This window comes from Sorex araneus, chromosome 5, assembly GCF_027595985.1.
Source record: "Sorex araneus isolate mSorAra2 chromosome 5, mSorAra2.pri, whole genome shotgun sequence".
Classification (NCBI taxonomy): domain Eukaryota; kingdom Metazoa; phylum Chordata; class Mammalia; order Eulipotyphla; family Soricidae; genus Sorex; species Sorex araneus.
The window spans coordinates 203,784,213-203,802,692 of NC_073306.1; the positions used below are offsets into that span (position 1 = coordinate 203,784,213).

Sequence of the window (18,480 nt, forward strand, 5' to 3'; positions counted from 1 at the left end):
ATAAATATTCAGGTGAGGATAAATTGACTAACTACAGCCATACATTCTTCTTTGTTGAAAAGCGATTATGCATACTAGTACGAATTCAGTTAAAGTACTCTGACTATTCTAAAACAACTCGGAATTAAGAAGCAGAGTCTTCAGGAAGAAAACTGTATTACTGCCAATTTGCCGTGCACGTTCCTCATGGAACATATAGGATGAAAGGGCGTGTATTTTCCAAAGAAAACTCACAAATTATCGCCATTAAGGAATTAAAGTTGCCGATGTTGAAACACTCCCGAGCTACATCGATGAAATACTCAATCATTCGTGCTCGGTGCTTCTTCTTTACGGGCTGTAGAGAAAAAGGAAAAAGGGGAGGACAAATGTTCAACATGCGCATTCCACGGAAGCAGAGCGAGCATGAAGAAAGAACGGAGAGACAGCAGGAATGTCTCACCATGCAGATTTCCGTAGCAACCAAGTAGCTGAGGCGATTAAACCACTCCACGTAAGCCTCTAGGTTCCGTGTTTTCTTCCGCTCACTGTAGCAGTTCTGTGGAGAGAGCAAAGCAGGTAAGTGTTGGAGACCCAGAGAGAGTGTGCGTTGGGGTCTCTTTTTTTGTGTCACAGATGGGCTGTTCGCCTCAGGTTATGGATTGGGGAAGTGTTCTAGGATGGGTAGGAGGGAGAGAGAGGAGGAGAGAGAGAACTTTCCTGACTCTTCTGAGGGAATTCACAGACTCCCCTAGTACGGTGCAGCAAGAGAGACAGGAGAGGGCGAGGCAGGAGGTGAGGGAGAGCAAGAGGGAGAGGAAAACTGAGGCTCCAAGGGAGTCTTTCCCACGTGGGCGATACTGTCGTTTTAGAAAGTGCCTGACCATGGGAGCAACAGCAGCCTATCTGCATTGGGGGCAACTGTGGGGTGGGTGCTTTCTGCCTGCCCACTGAAAGAAGGCGTATCTCCAGGTGGTGCTCAGTAATTTCTTTTCCCCTGAAAGCTATAGGCAGATAAGTGGGAGCCTCCGCTGAAAGGTCCAGAAACCTACTTTGATGATGCACTTCCCTCCCGAAACACTGTCACCCTGGGTACCATCTGTCCTCAGTAGCACCGTCTAGAGAGAGGGGTTCGGGCTGTTCTACTGACGAGATCTCGAATGATCCCTGGGATGGAATCCCAACTGCCAGAAAGATCTTTTTCTTAACGTTAAAATGAGGACAAGGTTTGGGAGTCTCTCGTGAAGAAAGAAACGCCTTCCAGGGGAGAGCAAATTCAGATCTGCAGCCGGCTCAGGCCCAAGTCGGATGAGTGACACAGTTCAAAGGGAAAAGGGGCTCAGCTCATCTCCGGGTTCAAGGCCAAGTTTTCACAGACTAATGACACCCCTCTTTCCTGCCTCTCCAAGCTGCACACAAACAAAAAGGCCCATTAGCCTTCCATTGCAAAACCCAAGGCCGGCTTCCTGTCCTGAGGGAAACTGTTCTCAGGCCGGAAAACAGCTGCTGCTCTGACTCCAAAGGGGATTTCATGAGTGGGGGATCTCTGCCCGACAGCTCAAAATGCCTCTAGAAATTGGCCCAGGAACCGTTTTCTTCTATGCTGATTTTACAGTCTGTGTCCAGCCGTCGCTACCTGGAACGTGGGCTTCTCTCAGCAGGGAACGTTGAGGGGTTCACCTTAGGGGGGGTAAGGGGGGCGCCGCCCACGGTGCAGACCCTCCCGTCCAGTCTCCCAGCCGCTGAGTCACGAGCCGGGGCTTTTTCTCGTATTTTCTTTGACTTAATCTGCTAAAACCATTACGCCCGGCGCTCCTGCCTCCATCCCCGCGGATGCCTGCATCTACTTGCTTAATACATTTCCCAATAAGGAGTGGGTGAGGAGGGAAGATGGTGGAGATACGCAAGACGCAGGTCAAGGAACGCTGCCAAGAGCCAGACAACAGCGACAACACCGCAGCTTTTCAAGCCTGAAATCAAACAGCTCTCGTTTCTGATTCATCTCCGCCATCACAGACCCACAGACTGGGGAGACCTTGGTTTTGGCAGGAGGGTGAGGCGGGGAGGAGGAGGGGAGTAGATTTTTGGCACAGCTGGTGTGCTCAAGGCATAGTCGGGCTCTGTGCTCAGGGCATCACTCCTGGCGGTGCTCAGGGGACCAGTGGGGGTGTGGGGGACTGCACCAGGGTCAGAAGCATGCAAGAGACTATCCTCAGTAACCTCTCTCTGGGCCCCAAGAGAAATTCTTCCCCATTTTTCAGACCTGGTCTCTGAGTCGACGGATTTACCTTGTCATTGTCCAAGGGGTCCTTCTGCACAAAGGCTTGAACAAATTCTTCTGGCCCGATATAGTTGAGCCTCTCCTGAAACACAGAGCCAACAGGTCAAACACCAGCAGGGATCCAGGCCAGGAGGGGACACGCACCATCACTTCTGTGGACTTTGGGCACCAGGCCCGTTCTGTTCTACAGCTCGGGAAAGGAACCTTTCACCCAAAGCACTCATCAACTTCGGAGTCCCAACAGAGGCAGCTGTCTGCTTATGGCCAGTGCTCTATCAATAGTGAAAGATGGAGCGAGTTAGAGGGACAGGAAGTAGATAAGAAAGGTCAGCTAATTCTGGGCTTCCGTCTTGCAGGGTGCGGAATTTTAAAAACAACTCTAGAGGGGCAGAAGCATTTAGGTTCAAATGCCCAAAAGACACCCGTCTCCACTGTGTCACACGTGTTTTTTCCCACTAGAGTTATCCTGACTTTTCCTGCGACACTGGCACTGATGAACACAATCTCTGGTCGTCAACACAAACGGAGTCTGGGGATCTGCCCATGGCCTTACCAGCTCGATATGAGTCAGCTGCTGCGCCAACGTGTAAGGGTCACTGCAGACGGTGATGATGTCCCTTTGGATGGACTGTGGCTTGGTCTTCAGGACCGTGAGTCGGTCTGTGGCCGTGGAGCTGATCTTGGCCAGGACTTCCTCGTACTGGCTGAGGGCTGCAAGCTTGCGGATCAGACACTGGATCATCTGCTGGACGTTCTTTCTGTACGCCTGCCAGGGAATAGGCAACGCATGACCCCTGCCTTGGCACACCTCGTCTCAATACTTTGCATTCTCAGAATCACACACACCTGGGACTTTACCCTGATGCTGTACAACCATGTTGGTGCAAAGTAACAAGAGGTCTCAGCCCATTTCTACCCTTTGCAGACCGAGTTAGGCCCTTTGCTTGGGTTCCTGTATGGCTCCTGGGAGAACAATTGGTTTGCACTAAAAAAAAAAATACCATGGCGAGCTGTTTATATGGAGACCATATACTGCAGTGCTCGGGGATTACTCCTGGCTCTGGGATCACTCCTGGCGGGGTGCAGGTACCATATCTAGTGCCAGGGATCAACTCTGTTGCACTCTCTCTCCAACCCCAGGGTCACTTTAGCTGTTGAGAAAATTCAGTGTAATGAGAACCACACACAGTTAAAGGTCCTCAGGGTTGGCACAGAAAAGAAGTGGTTCACTAATAGCAGGTTAAACGGCATTGATCAAATCAGATCTTTCATTTCCTTGTTTTTTTTTTTTTGTTTTGTTTTTTTGGTGCAGGGAGCAGTCCACGCCTGATGGGCTTACTCCTGGTTCTATACTCAAGGATGGCGTCCTGCAGTGCTTGGGGAAGAGTAAGGGGTGCTAGGGATCAAATCAGCCACATGGGAGTGAAGTGCCTATTGTACTCTCTCCCTGGTCATATATACATTTTAAGGCCACTGTCATAATTTTCCACCTAGAAGGGCTGGGGTGATAATATAGCAGGTAGGTCATTTGCTTTGCATGCGGCTAACCAGGGTTGGATTCCCATCACTCTGTATGATCCCTGATCCACAAAAGGAGTAAGCCCTGAGCACAGAGCCAGGAGTAAGCCCTGAAAAAAGAGCTCAGGAGTAATCCCTGAGCACAGTGCCAGGAGTAAGCCCTGAGCACAGAGCCAGGAGTAAGCCCTGAGCACAGAGCCAGAAGTAAGCCCTGAGCATAGCCAGGTGTGAAACAAAAACAAAAAGCAAACAACAACAACCCCACCCCCTTTTTTTTTCACTTATCATCCCTAATCTCAATAATTGAGTGACTGCTAAACAGAAATATACCACTATTTCCCACTACAATTCCCCCAAACCCCCCACACCCCTGCCCCAATAGCTTCCTGACAGATTAGCACAGGTTTCAGAAAGAAGAGATAGACAGTCATTTCTCATATCTAATTTTCATTTGGCAAAAATGCATTTCTTTGTTTTCATTGTCAGTGCTAATGTTCACAACCAAAATCTTGCACATTAGAGACGACAAAGGAAGACAAGAAGAAATCCATCACTTACATCATGATAATTGTTGTTGTTTGTGTTAAGTATTATAAAAGTTAAGAGTTGACCTTAATATATAATTCTATATATAATTCTGCTTACATCAGTTTCTCTTAAGAGTTAAAGTTTTCGCCCAGTGCAATGACACTAATGAGGTGGTAACTGCAGGCAGGCATACTTGTAATGTGCAAGATTTTGTTTGTGAACATTAGCACTGACAATGAAAGCAAAGAAATGCATTTGCACCAAAGGAAAGTTGACTTTTGCCTTCTCTCTACAATCTGAGACCCCCTCCCCAAGTCATTCATGGAAAAGCTTGCTTTTTAAGGGTTTAAACAATAGTCTTAAAAAAACACACAGCACTTGTACAAGGGTTTAAAAGACATTATTTGATAAATACATCATTCAAATGAAATACCTTTTTCTCTGGAATTAGAGGCATTTCACAGCGAGCTGAGGGGAGGGCAATTTTAGATCCTCACCTCTTCTCCTCTCAATATCTTTGCTATACCATCACTATTCTAAGAGACGTGGCCTTGCGTTAGTCAAGACGCTTATCTTCAGGGGTTAATTATGTCTTTGAGAAAATGAAATTTTATGTACACACATTCACTCGTTTCCAACAGGTCAGATATTTTTGCTATCTTGGCAAAAGCCACACTCAGCTACACTCACAGACTAGACCTGACTCAGGGATCACTCCTTGTGGGACTTGGCAAACCACCTAGGGTGCCAGGGATCAAACCCAGGTCATCCGTGTGCAAGCCGGGTGCCTTACCCGCTGCCCTATCTCTTCAGCTCCACGAATGGATTTCTCCTCCCTTTGATTTGGGTTTGTTTTGTTGCTCAGGACTTACTCATGGCTCGACACACAGGGATGACTCCTGGTGGAGCTCAGGGAAACGTACAGGATGCTGTTGATGAAACCCACATTAGCCCCGTACAAGGCAAGGACCATTGCTCTGGCCCCAACGAAATAGCTTTGAAGAAGGAAGATTCCAGTGACCTGGTAGAATTCCAGTGACTTCTGTGTAGTAGTTCAAGGAGGATACAGGTCCCTGAACAGACAAGGAGAGAGACCCAAGACATCCTAGGAAGGCCAGGAGGAGGAAGCAGGAAGAAGAAAACCAGGTAAACAACAGAAACAAAATGACATGAGTCACTTCTACAGTTGCCTGTGGACACAGAGGGCAAGGAAAAACTCCTGCAGAAGATGCACAAAGCTCAAGAAGAGGGTTATTTAAAAGAGAGAGTTGGAATTGAGAGAAGCCGTGGGTCCCTTCTGCTCGGTGTGAAGACACGGAGGGCACAGAGTGGATAAAGGAACAGTCGCGACAGAATGCTACTCAGCAATAAGCAAAGAGGAAATCCCGCACTTCCACGCCACTGGGTGGAACCAGCTCGGGTCAGGCTGCGTGAAGTCAGGCGGCGAGGGACAGACTGAGTGACCTCTGGTATGTGGCAAACCGAGAACCACGGTAAGGGAACAGGCCATGGCCAGTGCGAGCAAACGCTGAGAGTCACGCAGAGAACCAAGCGTGTTTGGGTGCGGGGAGAGGGAGCTGGAGACACAGAGCGGACATGCGGACACCCTGACACCTGCAGTGGGTGTGACGCAGCCACATGAGATGCCCCAAACATTACTACCGACAATGTTATAAATCCTGCTGCCTAATTTAAAAAATTAATGAGGATTTAAAATTTGAATAATTTTTAAATTCCCCCATATAATGAGATTTCTAAGCTACCATAAGAATGAATCATATGCAATAAAGGTTGTTTTTTTTTTTTTTCACCTCAAAAGGCCGTGACGACTCATCTGAAAGGATGCCATTATCCTCTGTCTCCTTCCGCAGCTCCTGCATGGATGTCCTCTCCCCATGCACCCGGCCCCACCTGCTTGCCACTCAGGGGCCCCAAGCAGACCCCGGTAATCAGAAGCTCCTGTGGCTCTTTTAAGTCTCACCGGAGGCTCCCAGCTGAGGAGAAACCTGTACCAGCTGCAGAGTCTGCACTGCAGACATGAGTCTGCCTATTTTCCTGCAAACATCCCGAGAGATGGCGAGACATGGCAGAGGGTGAGAACCTGCATTCTTCGGGGTTGGCTGGGGAAGGTTCCCCTTTCCATTAGGGATGGGGCACAGGAATGCACAGAGGATCGGGGCCCGCAAAATACAAGGGGGTAAATACACATATTGGGGTATGGGGGAAAGCTACTCAAAATAACAAATAGTGTGTGTGTGTGTGTGAGAGAGAGAGAGAGAGAGTGTATGAGAGAGAGAGAGATCCAGACATCAACAGAGAGAGCATGCATATGTGATCTCTTCAAAGTTCTCTTTGTAATTGATTCCACGGGAGAAGCAAGCTTTGTGTTGTTAAGCATAGTTCTTCACTGAGTCATGAAATTCTAAATATGTACTTAGTCTTTTTTACAACTTCAAATGCCGGTGACAGTAATTACCTGGCAAATAAAGATAGAAGTTCTTGTTATAAAGACCAGCCCCTTAAGGAAGAGAAAATTGCATTCTACCCACTCTAGTCATTTGTCATGTAATTCAATCATTAGTTTCATTTCATGTTTCTTGCAGGCAAGTCCTAATAAACCACTTCATTTTGGGCAAATCCCCAGCGGGGGCAAACATATTAAGCCAAATTATGTGGAACTGTCCTAGCAGTTTCAGAAGAATGGGGCTAAATTATAGACAGGGGCACACCTGGATTCACTGAGTGCCAAAAAAAGTCCCTGAACTCCCAGGCGAGATGCAACAGGTTCCAGCCCAAGCCCAAGCTCAAACTCCCGCTTGCAGAGGGCGATAATTTCCCAGTGGAATTTCTTTCTCTCCCAGCAACTGATTAGTCCGTCTGTCCATTCATTCAATGGACTCCTACCCCATGCCTACCAGACACACACTGAGCTAGGGGGTAAGGACGCTGCAGCGAGCAAAGGTATGAATATGCTGCGTGGGGAGCAAGCAACAAGGAGAGGAGAGTCATGGAGGAAACATGGTGAAAGCCAGTAATGGGGGTGTGGGGTGACGGTGTCTGGAGGTGAGGCAAAGTCCCCTCGAGGACAGTCACAGAACAAGAGACTGCCACATAAAAAGCTGGAAGAGACATGAATACAGGGCAGTTACTTCTGTGATCGACAGGGATGAAGAAGGAGCAGACAACGTAAGGAACTTGCCAAATGACACTCAGGCCAATCAGGATCCAGGGGGGACCACCCACCCAGCTCTGATTACCAGATAAAATAGCAGGAGATGGGGCTGGAGAGATAGTATAGTACGTAACTGCATGCAACTAAGCTGGGTTTGATCCCTGGTAACTGCACATGGGCCCCTGAGTAGCACTGGTGAGGTCCCAAGCCATAGAGTGACTGACAGATAGGCACAAAGAGGAGGCAAGCTCTGTGCATCCCAAACAGGCACGGACGGAGGCCGGGCTCAGCCTTGGCACAGAAAACCTCCTACTGAGGTGATCTTCTGAGCCCCTTGTCATAAACTAAGGCCACCGGGGGGCCACCCTGCCTCCACCAGGCCATGCCTACACTGAACCCCTCCATCATACAGTTTACTACAGAACCACACCGTGGTGCTCCGTGCCCGCCTTTGTGAGGGAGGGACCTACGAATCAGCACCTCAGGAGGACTAGGCAAAAGGAGAGTGAGAGACACAGCCGCCGTGCAGGGGTAAAGGCCGCTCTGAGCACCCGCCTCTGAGATCACTCACGGGGCAAGAGCAAACGGGTTGACTCCACGTTCACAAGCGCAACATGAAGGGGCGGAGAAAAGATGCATGTTTCAGGGCTAATCTGATACTGTTTCATCCGGATTTTTTAATTTTTTCCAAACCAGGGGGGAATGAATGGTGCAAGAACATATTCCCCGGAACACAGAGAGTATCTGGTTCCCTGATCTTTGGAGCGCAGCCCTGAAAGAATGAGTTCTCCAGGAAAGTGGCTCGGGAGGGGAATGCGTGTTTCAGAGGATGAAGTAAGACATCAGTGTCACTGCCAAACGCTTTATCTTTTTGCTCTGTGAATGGCTGCATCTGCGCCCAAGCAACTTGCTCTCAAGAGCTTGGCAGGAATGCAGACACTAAGAGAGGACCAACAAGCCCCGACACAGAAGACGGGCCCTCCAGGCCTGCTTCAAAGCCCTCACCTTGCTTGTCACAGCTACTTGGTGCTTATCAAAGGCTCACTGGGGGGAAGTGATATTTAGGGAAAGATTATCTGAGAGGCCTGCCTTCCCTCTCCACCTACGCCCTGACTGACTCAACTTCCAGGCAAGAGGGGAGTCATGCGGTTTGCTCACTGTTTTCTCCTATCTGAAAGAATCACGTTGGCTCAGTTTACCTGTTCGTTCCGGCCTCAGTTTTTAATCAAGAAGCACTTGATTGGGGTTTTTATTTTGGAGAGGTTGACGGGGGTCCCATCAGTGGTGCTCAGAGCTTACTCCTGGCTCTGTGCTCAGCAATCACTCCTAGAAGTGCTTGGGGGACCATCTAGGGTGCCAGGGATCAAACCTGGGTCAGCCACACGCAAGGCAAGTGCCCGTCCAGCTGCACTATCTCTCTAGCCCCTCAAGGAGCACTTGTTATGAACATTCCACTCAATGGTCTCCAGGGTGCCATAAGACTAAAGCCCACAAATTTCATGTCCTGAAGAACTGGTATGCAAAAAGCATAGACTGTATCTCCCCTTTACTTGATGCTCAACTTCAGTCACAGAGTCCGGGCCTCGAGCACGGCTTCTCAATGCTAGCATACTTACTTTCTCCCTTTATGGCACGCGTAATTTTATTTTATTATGTACTCCCAATTATTTTCATAATATAGTAACGCTACTTATATCCATTCATGCACATACTCATGAATATATATAGCATAATTTTAGATATAAAATTGATTTTATCAGACCTTTCAGAAGGAAGAAGGGTATCAGTAAAGTATGATGAAATACACTTGCAACATGAAGCCTACACATGAATTGGTAGGAACATACCCTCATATTAATCATATAAAACTCTAGGCTGGAGAGATTGTACAGTGGGTAGAGCACTTGTCTTGCACACGACTGACCCAGGTTCAACCCCCGGCATCCCATAGAGGCCCCCTGAGCATCAGGGTGGTCCCTAAGTATAGAGCCAGGAGTAAGCCCTGAGCCTCGCCAGGTCTGTCAAAACAAAACAAAACAAAACAAAACAAAACCTCCAGACCATAGCCCTTTGAAGAGGGGCTGGATAATTATCGCTATTTGACACAGCGAACAGAGCAAATACTACATAGAGGCGAGAGGCAGGAGCGGAACAGAAGCAGGGGCTATGTTGACAGTTAATTCAGCATTGTTTCCCGTGGTTGCCAGGGGGTCTGAGAGATCGTGTTCAATCGGTGACCTACCTCCTCCCCGCTGGTTATCCGGTGAGCCAGATCTTTTAAGTTCCTCATCATTCTCTCATCCCGAAAATCATAAGGGAATGTTTCTGTCCACTCTGTCAGGAGTTGAAGGATCTTGGGTGCAATTTTTCTGATCTGGTTCTAGGAGAGAAAAAAGCAAATCAACTTCAGCCGAAGCTATCATCATAGACTTGAACAGTTCCCAACTGCATCGCTAGAGACTAATGCAGTTCCTGGGCTTCAAAAAGCAGCTCGGCTTCCCCTGCGGCCAAGTCCAGTGCCAGAAGCTAGGGATTTTCTGAAGCATTTTCATTCTACCATTGTCTTAGTACTGTTCCCAGTCCCCTGCACAGAGCCAGGGTCCCACTGCTGCATCTCCGACTGTGGGATAGGACATAGTTCGGTCACGTAGGGAAACCAGCTCCACAAAATCTAAGTCATTCAGGTAACAACAACACACAAGTCAAGCACAAAACACACCATTACCTTCTCACCATCCGAGTCACTCAGCCGCTGGTGCTCCACGCATAAATGGCAGACTTTGGCCATGAGTTCGTAAGGATGCATGAACAGCCGAGAACTGAGCAGGAAGGTAAATATGTACGTTCTCTGTGAAAAAGAGGGGAAAAAATCATCACGGTGACTTTCTCTCTGAAACTCTCCTTCTATGATACACTTCATTTCCTTCGGAAGTTAATCTGCTAAATTTCAAAAGTGATGCCTACTAGCATGAAAGGGAAGGAAGATGGGTTTCTTGTTCAGCACCTGCTGTCTTTTCCTTTAAGCCATGCTAACAAGAACGGAAATGGCGCTCCACAAATTACTCAAAATACGTTGTGACAACTGGAAGCTGTGCTACTCACAGCAATCTGCGTGAATTCCTCTGAGAAGAAGAATGACTTCATCTAGGAACGCACACACCCAGGCTCCCCAGCGAACCTAAGCAGACCACCTATATGGCACCCCAGTCTATGCCCAAATATTTTTTTTTTTGCTTTTTGGGGTCACACCCAGTGATGCACAGAGATTACTCCTGAAAGCGCTCGGGGGACCATATGGGATGCTGGGAATTGAACCCCGGGTTGGCCGTGTGCAAGGCAAACGCCCTACCCATTGTGCTATCGCTCCAGCCCCACGTCCAAAAATATTAGGGTAACTCAATGGAAACCACAGAGACGCCTGCCCATGGCAGCTGGGGAATTCTCCGACGTGTCAGGGAACCGCACTGGGGCGTCCAGCCGTTCCTGTCTCGACAGTCAAGGGCAAGCTCGCACGTAATTTACCTCACTCCAAGGCTGAGCCACTACATCGAGCACAATATCACACTATAGACTTTTCTTTCACCCCATTGTCTCCTAAGAAGCCAGCAAAAAAAGTAGTGCTTATTTGTGATCATGGTTTGAGACTCCCCATGAAAAGAAAAATTTCATGATTTTCCCGCCTACTCCAGCCCCCACTCCTTCCCCCCCAGCTGCAGTCCTGCAGGCGTCTTGGAGCTCATAAACACTTGAGAGAGTTGAACAAGGGCTCCTTTGACTTCTGATTACAACTCTTCCCTGTGTGGCTGCATATAGGAAAAAAATGCCATATAACAAGTCACCTACAGAGACGACTCGGTAAGAAACGTTACGGGTGGAGAGACTGTGGCAGCCACAAACGATCCTTGGGACACCGGGGTCATTGTTCTGTTTAAAAAAGCCACGTGAATCTAGAACGCCAGAGTTTCACGGACTCCTTATCAGCAGACAGCTAGTTCATGGCCGGGACAGCGTGGGGGGAACTGGGACGGGGCGGGGGAAGTCTGGACACTCTCTCCGGAAAGAGAGAGCTGAGCTGGGTTTCGCTCCCGATGCTGAGCTCGCAATTCCTGTTTTCTCCAGTCTACCGTCTCGGAGTTGCTGTGAAGACTGAACACACACACACACACACACACACACACACACACACACACACACACACTAAAACCCAAGTGAAGTCCCTAGATTATGAAAAGCATCATTTGTACAAATGTCTCAGCAAAGTCGAACCCAAGCCCTTGTTTGCTGTCCAGTCAGTAGAGAGCTGCCCATTTAAACAGAAACCTTGTTCCCATCTCTACCATCTCCACTGAAAAGATAGTGGAGCCTGGGAAACAAAGAAGGTCCTAAGTATTTCCAGAAGCATCCAGCATCCCCTGGCATTGCTAGGACGGAAGTAGCTGTGATGGCCAAATGGAACCCAACTGCCTACACGGCGGTGCCTGCCTAAGAGAAAACTGATGTGTGGACAGCAGCCCAAGCCAGAACCACACCCCGGCTAGACCTACTCTCCCAACGCTCAATAGTAGGAGAAACTTTGGTGATGCCAACATCATTCTGGGGGACCAAGGGCAGAGTCCAGGCTGCAGAGCACCTGGGGTTTCCTGCGGAAGGCCTGGGATGTGTGTCGGGAGAAGGCGGATACCTACATCTGGGTAGTAATCCACGTTCGGTACCAAGTGCTGGATGAGTGCTTCCAGGGACCCGGACAGGAGGTTGTTGTCTTGGTAGTACAGCCCTCCACAGCTGTCCTCCGCAGACTGATAGAGGTTCCTGTTGTACCCGCTGCTGTCGAACATCGCCGAGAAGGGCGGAGTCTGAGGCATGCTCTCCTAACGGGGATGAGAGAAAGCACACACAACGTACCTGTTAGATGCAGTTCCAACAAAGAGCCACGAGAGCAGAGGCCACTGGGAAAGGAGATTCGTTTCTGATCCGACTACAAGAATCCAGGGGCCGGAGAGATAGCACGGCGGGTGGCGGGGGGGCATTTGCCTTGCACACGGCCCATCCAAGTTTGATCCCTGGCCTCCCATATGGCCCCCCGAGCAACAGCAGGAGTAATTCCTGAGGACAGAGCCAGGCATAAGCCCTGGGCACTGCCAAGAGTGGCCCCCAAATCAAAACAAAACACAGACAAGCATATAAACGCATCACGAACCATCTGCTCTGTGAGCCACACGTGGGCCGGCTTTTGAGCCAGAACTCAAAGACGCCGGATGTACGGACGGAGGCGCTAACGCGGACTGCCCAGCTCTCTGCAGCGTTCCGCCACACTGCGTCCCCCTCTTTGGGGGGGTGGGGGCTCCTATCGAGCTCCATCTCCATCAGCACGGGCGGGGGCTGAGCCCCAGGGTTCAGACACTCGCCTGGCAGGCAGGCAGCCCGCCCGGTCGGGTGCCCGGCGCCTCCAGTGCTCCCCCGAGCTCGGCCACACCTGACCCTGGAGAACAGAACAAGCAGTAAGCCCTCCCGCCGAAGGAGCCGAGACACGGGGTCGGCGGGGCCAGAGCACGGGAAGGTTCTGCAGCCCACCAGGCGGCGGGGGCCAGATAGTCCGCTCTGGGGGCTGAATCATAAGCACCCAGCCTCGGCTCTCCAGAGGCAAACGTCCCGCAGGGGCACACACAGGGGGGTGGGAGTTGCCTGGGACAGGAGCCCCGCCCAGAGGCATCGGCACCGGGCACAGTAAGGACCCTGCGGGCATGACCTCTGGCCGGGGAAGACCGACCCACAAGGCAGGTGGCAACTGCCTTTAGGGAAATACGCCTCCTCGAAGAGGGAGGCGGCACCTCAGCCCGAGGCCACTGGGGGGTGGGGCGCAGAATGAGGGCAAAGGGCCCCCGCAGGGAAGGGAAAAGGGATCAAATTGGGACCCCCCAGGATCTTGCTTCCCTCCCGCCTTTGGCATGAGCTACGAACCCTGAAACGCTCAGGGCCGGCTCGTGGCTTCCTCTCACCGAGTCGGCATGGAACGCCACGGAGCGTTTGCATCTGTTGTTCCACAAAGTGGACAGAGAAGTCTCCGACCGGGGCGAATCCAGCAACACGCACAGCTCCACGTCAAGGCGTCTCGGGGGCCCCTGCAGCCTGAGCCACGCGAGGCGGTCTCGGGCTTCTGGTTCGGTTTCTGTCACTGGTTCACCACAGGCCCAAGTCTCTCTCCCAGTCCCCTCTTGTCCTTATCTGCACGTTCTCGGCCGGCCGGAGCCGCTTCCCCATGCTCCAGCCTGAGAATCACAGGCTGATCATTAACTCCAGGCATCATCTGCTAATGATTTCCCTGCTGGCTGAGCATAAATCTGCCACTATCCCAGAGTGTCCATTTCTTTATCTCCATGTAGTTCTGGTTTCTCCTTATCTGCACCCAACCTCCTTACAGCTCCTGCAATTAATATTTTCTTTCCTCGGAGCTCTCGACCATCCCCAGTGTACTCCACTAGAGCTCTCCGACCCAGCATCAGAACTGGCACCACCCACATCTCTCTGCCAGCCTTCATCAGCACACACTTGGCCAAGCCACATGTACCTACAATCGGGGAGGCGGGGGGGGGGGGGGTGTCCGGGTGGCTAGTCAAAATCCTCCCTCAGGAAAAACTGAGTAGTCTAAAAGTCTAATATAGGACATTGCGACATACTGGCATGAATATCCTGGCAGTATTAAATAACTGACATTCATATAACGTTGGATCTTGATTGGCATTAATATAACGTTAAAATCAAACACCAACGTTTGACCCCAGCCCTTCAGGAGAATGAGAGCAGCGGCAAAGGTGCTGGATTTACTTCAATCACTCCATCGGGACTTAAGGTCACTTTGGCTCACGACCGGTTTTCACCTTCCCCAGTTCCAGCTGTCAGCCGGCTCCTGAAAGCTCAGCTTGGATCCTCTTTGGTCACTGCCTCTTGATTTTCTTTTTTGAAGACCATAGATCTCTCCCCTTCTCCCCAAGGGACTGTGCTGACGGCTACACACACTTTCAGGGGCTCCAGGGCCCCGAATGTTCAGGGCGCACGTGTGCAGGCTGTAGAGAAACTGGATGATAGTTCTCTGTTCCTCCTCAAAGAAGAAAATCATGGCTCGGTAAGGAATCTCAGGAGAGCACTCTCCAGCCTGGCTCCTGAGGGGCCCAAGAGAGAGCACAGCAGGAGGGGCTTTGCCTTGAACCAGGTCAACCTGGGTTCGATTCCCGGCACCCCATGTGGTTCTGGCATCCCCTAAGACACCACAGGCTGGGAGTAATCCCTGAGCACAGAGCCAGGAGTAAGTCCTGAGCAGTCCCAGGAATACTCTCCACAAAAAAGAGACTAGCTTCGCCGAGTGCAAGAAGTCCTTGGATATGCAGGTAATACCAAACAATTACAGTTAAAAATAATTTTTAATGACTTTTTTTTTTTTGGATAGAGAAACTTGTCCCTCTCAGAGAGCCCGGTAAGCTACCAAGAGTATCCCGCCCACGCGGCAGAGCCTAGTAAACTACCCATGGCATATTCGATATGGCAAAACCAGTAACAACAAGTCTCACAATGGAGACGTTACTGGTGCAAATCAGTGAACAATGGGAGGACAGTGCTACAGTAACAGTGCTAGAGAGAAACTGATGAAATGGGCATTTTCCCTCCCTCATACTCAGGCAGCACTTTGGGGTGGGGGGGACTCAGCGAGACTATGGAAGGAGACATGGGCTTTTATTCTGGGGGCTGGGAGGAAGTTGAACCTCACCCAGTGTGCTCAGGGATCACTCCTGGCAGGGCTCGAAGGGCCACACGGGCTCCTGGGGATGAAATCCGCATCAACCACATGAGAGGCAGGACCTTAACCCCTGTACAACCTCTCCAGCCCCAGACCTGGGCTTCCAAAGACAGTGACCCAGGCTAACAGAATGATTCGAGGCACCCACGTTAAGCACGGGGCTGCTGGGTTCGGCTGGGACATTCTTTCAGCGGAAGTTTAAGATATACAAAACAAATGCTCTTTCTTGAAATTAACTTAGCAAGCTGAAAAGTTGGTTGACAGGCAAGATATCTTTCAGGGGCAGCTAATTCAGTCACAAAGATATTTCATGTTCTTCCAAGGACCCTGAAAAAAAAAATTTTTCAGCCTGACATTGATGGGGCAGCAAGCTTAGGGTGATTTAAGGGCTGAATGGATTTGAAAGGCATGCCTAATGGGCCAGACCCACTAAGGCAGCCGAGGAAAAGCTGCCTGTCCCCCAACAGAGGACAATGTTTGAATTAGGGACTGTGTTTTGCACCGTGTTATTTATGATGAGGCAGGTGCACTGGGCTGAGGTGGTTTCAGGTGACAATTCAAATGGGCAAAGAGTTGGGAGTTGGGGAGGGGGGGGCGGTTGGCAGAGGGAGAGAAAGCAAAAGCGGCCACACAACATCTGCACCAGGTGCGACAGGAATCGCTTATCAGGGTGTCAGCTCAGCATTTCCTTTACGAGGAAGAAGGAAAAAAAAAAAAGAGCAGAAGTCAACGAAAAATACCTCGGGGGTCAACTCCTATTTCACTATTTCATCATGAAGTGCTTGGGTGGAATATTAACAAATCCAGTGTCATTATATTGATCACACATGCTGGGCGTGTGTCCCAGTTGAAAAAAAAGAAAAAAAAAACCTCTGGCAGAGGAAGGCCCGTATCACGGCTGAACTTTGAAAGCATATTTATTCAGTGAGGAGAGGCTTGATGTTATACGCTATAAATTCCTGGTTCCTCAATTCCGACCTAGATTTCAAAGGAACTTTGCACTTTGCTGAGTCGCCTCCTCTGCCTCCCGGCGGCTCCAGACTCGGAGTCAGAAGGAGGACAGAGTTCAGGGGCCTCCAGCGGCTGGCCCTCACCCTCCTCGGGCAATGCTCGCTCCAAGAACATCCGGGAATACAGAGATTGTCTCCCAGCTCTGGTCCGATCTAAACGGGAGTTTGTACCCCACCCCCCCCATGCAAGGCAAAGTCAAGTTTCCAGAGGCTATCAAACATGGGGCTCATTTGGAGGGTGACAGCGCCTGGGAGATTCGCTTCTCGCTTTGTCCTTCAACCAGAAGGTATCTTTACACCAGAGATTTTTAACAGCATCTCTGGAAACAGAGGAATGGTTCACCTCAACAAACTTCCTTGCCCACGGAGGCATTGTGTGGCGAGTACACACAATACACGCAGAAGACTCGGAATCAACCCATTCCTCTGGCAGGCAAACTGATAACTTCCAGATAAGTCCCTTCTTCGGAACAGAGCCCCTGATGCTGAGAAAATTTTCACAGTCAAGGCGGAAAAAATCAGTATATGCTTGAGCAAAGCATGTTTTACTTCTCATCACTGAGGACATGCTACTATTTTACTAATTATTTAAATAAAAAACAAAAAACGAAGCTTTATTTATTTATTTTTTGGCCTGGTTCAGTTACGCTGTTATTATCTTCTGATGTTATTCTATTATCTATGGAGACATTATATTAGATGCTATTCGCCCTTCCGTTCCTCCCAAAAAAGACTTGACTAATTACTCACTGGTGGATAAAAGAGATTCTGACTCACTATTTTCAGTTTCTCTGGAAGAAAAACAAAGCTAAAATGTGTCATCTTTTGTTTTAGGAACACCTCGTTAGTTTATTAAAAATGAAATGACATTTAAAGACCTGGGAAATTCTAAAAGGCCCTGGAGAGTCACTTAAAACGTTGCTCGGAGAGAAAACTTGATTGAACAAGAACTGAACACAGAACCTGTTGACTTCAAACGTTGTTAAAAAACGTTTTAAAAAAACGGAGGTGGGAGCTGAAAGAGCAACAACTTGGGTGCAGTTTCTGAGTTGAACAGTAGGTGGCACCATGTACCTTTCCTTTGAAGCGGGTGGTGTTTTTTCCAGCAGTAATAAAAGGTTTGGAGGAGGTGTGGGAATCTGTGTGCAGGGTTGGGTGGGGGATGTAAATGAAAAACTGGCATTTGTGATTTTGAATATTACTAAATCTAGCAAAATGTCACGCTCGTGTTGTGCAGGTGAAAACATTCTCAAGTTGAAGGTTTTCTTATCCTTTCTCATGCCTTAGGTACCCATCTATGGTGAGAATAAATCAAAGAATTGACAAAAAATAAAATTAGTTATCTAGGAAGTAAAATGACAGCCTGGATAATCAAAATCACCATCTTCACCGCCATCACCATCTACTAGAGTGCTATCAAGAAGTACTTTTGGGGGGCTGGAGTGATGGAACAGTGGGTAAGATGCTTGCCCTGCAGGTGGCTGACCCGGGATGGATCCCCTGCACCCCACATGGTCTCCCGAACACCGCCAGGAGTTACCCCTGAGCACAACTGGGTTGTGTGCCCAAGACAAAATGAAACAAACAAAAAGAAAACTTTCTGGTATACTGGAAATGCTTCCTTTTTTTTTTACTGTCCTGGAATCATGTGTGCACACTTAAAATGTGGGGAACAGAGCCAAGAAATTAATTTTTCTGTCTAATTTAACTGAGTCTAAGTTGAAATATCTTCATGTGGTGGCTTGCTGCCATTCTGAGCAGCACAGAGATAAGTAGTTAAATCACTGTTTATATATGTTAGATCTCAAGTCAAATTACAAACTACCATGCAGACTTCACTGAAAGGGTTGATTTTTCTGAAGTAAAATCTGATTTCAGTAAGATATGATGATACTGAGGCAGCACATTCAGTAAGTGAGCAGACTTTCCTTTGCATTTCATTATGAAGCATGGTGAGTGAGTAATTTTGTTTCTGTCTGCAAGTTCTTCAAAACCTCTGCTCCCCCCATTCTTTTTCAGATAAAGAGAAAGCTATTGGCAACCTAAAAATGTTTTTCTTTATGACAAAGCTAATTTATACTTTCTCTGTGTTAAACCTAATTTTCATACCAGGGCTTCCTGATAATAAAATGAGTCAACTATATTATCTCCTATATATATGTATGTAAATACATACATACAAATATGATACTTTGTAACCATA

The 18,480-nt window shown here is 48.9% G+C and overlaps 1 protein-coding gene across 3 annotated transcripts in view; it reads right to left on the reverse strand.

Moving 5' to 3' along the window:
* RASGEF1B (RasGEF domain family member 1B) overlaps positions 1–18,480 on the reverse strand; it is a 652,097-nt gene that overhangs the window by 16,771 nt on the left and 616,846 nt on the right. For 2 of the 3 annotated variants that reach the window (XM_055139397.1, XM_055139398.1), the window contains 7 exons: positions 12,164–12,346; positions 10,204–10,326; positions 9,721–9,858; positions 2,814–3,026; positions 2,268–2,342; positions 443–538; positions 235–337 (listed from right to left, as the gene is read on the reverse strand). In XM_055139397.1, the coding sequence (XP_054995372.1) occupies positions 235–337; positions 443–538; positions 2,268–2,342; positions 2,814–3,026; positions 9,721–9,858; positions 10,204–10,326; positions 12,164–12,346 (931 nt within the window). Of the gene's footprint in view, positions 1–234; positions 338–442; positions 539–2,267; positions 2,343–2,813; positions 3,027–9,720; positions 9,859–10,203; positions 10,327–12,163; positions 12,347–13,474; positions 13,969–18,480 lie in introns of those variants that run through there. The other variant, XM_055139399.1, reaches the window with a different exon arrangement.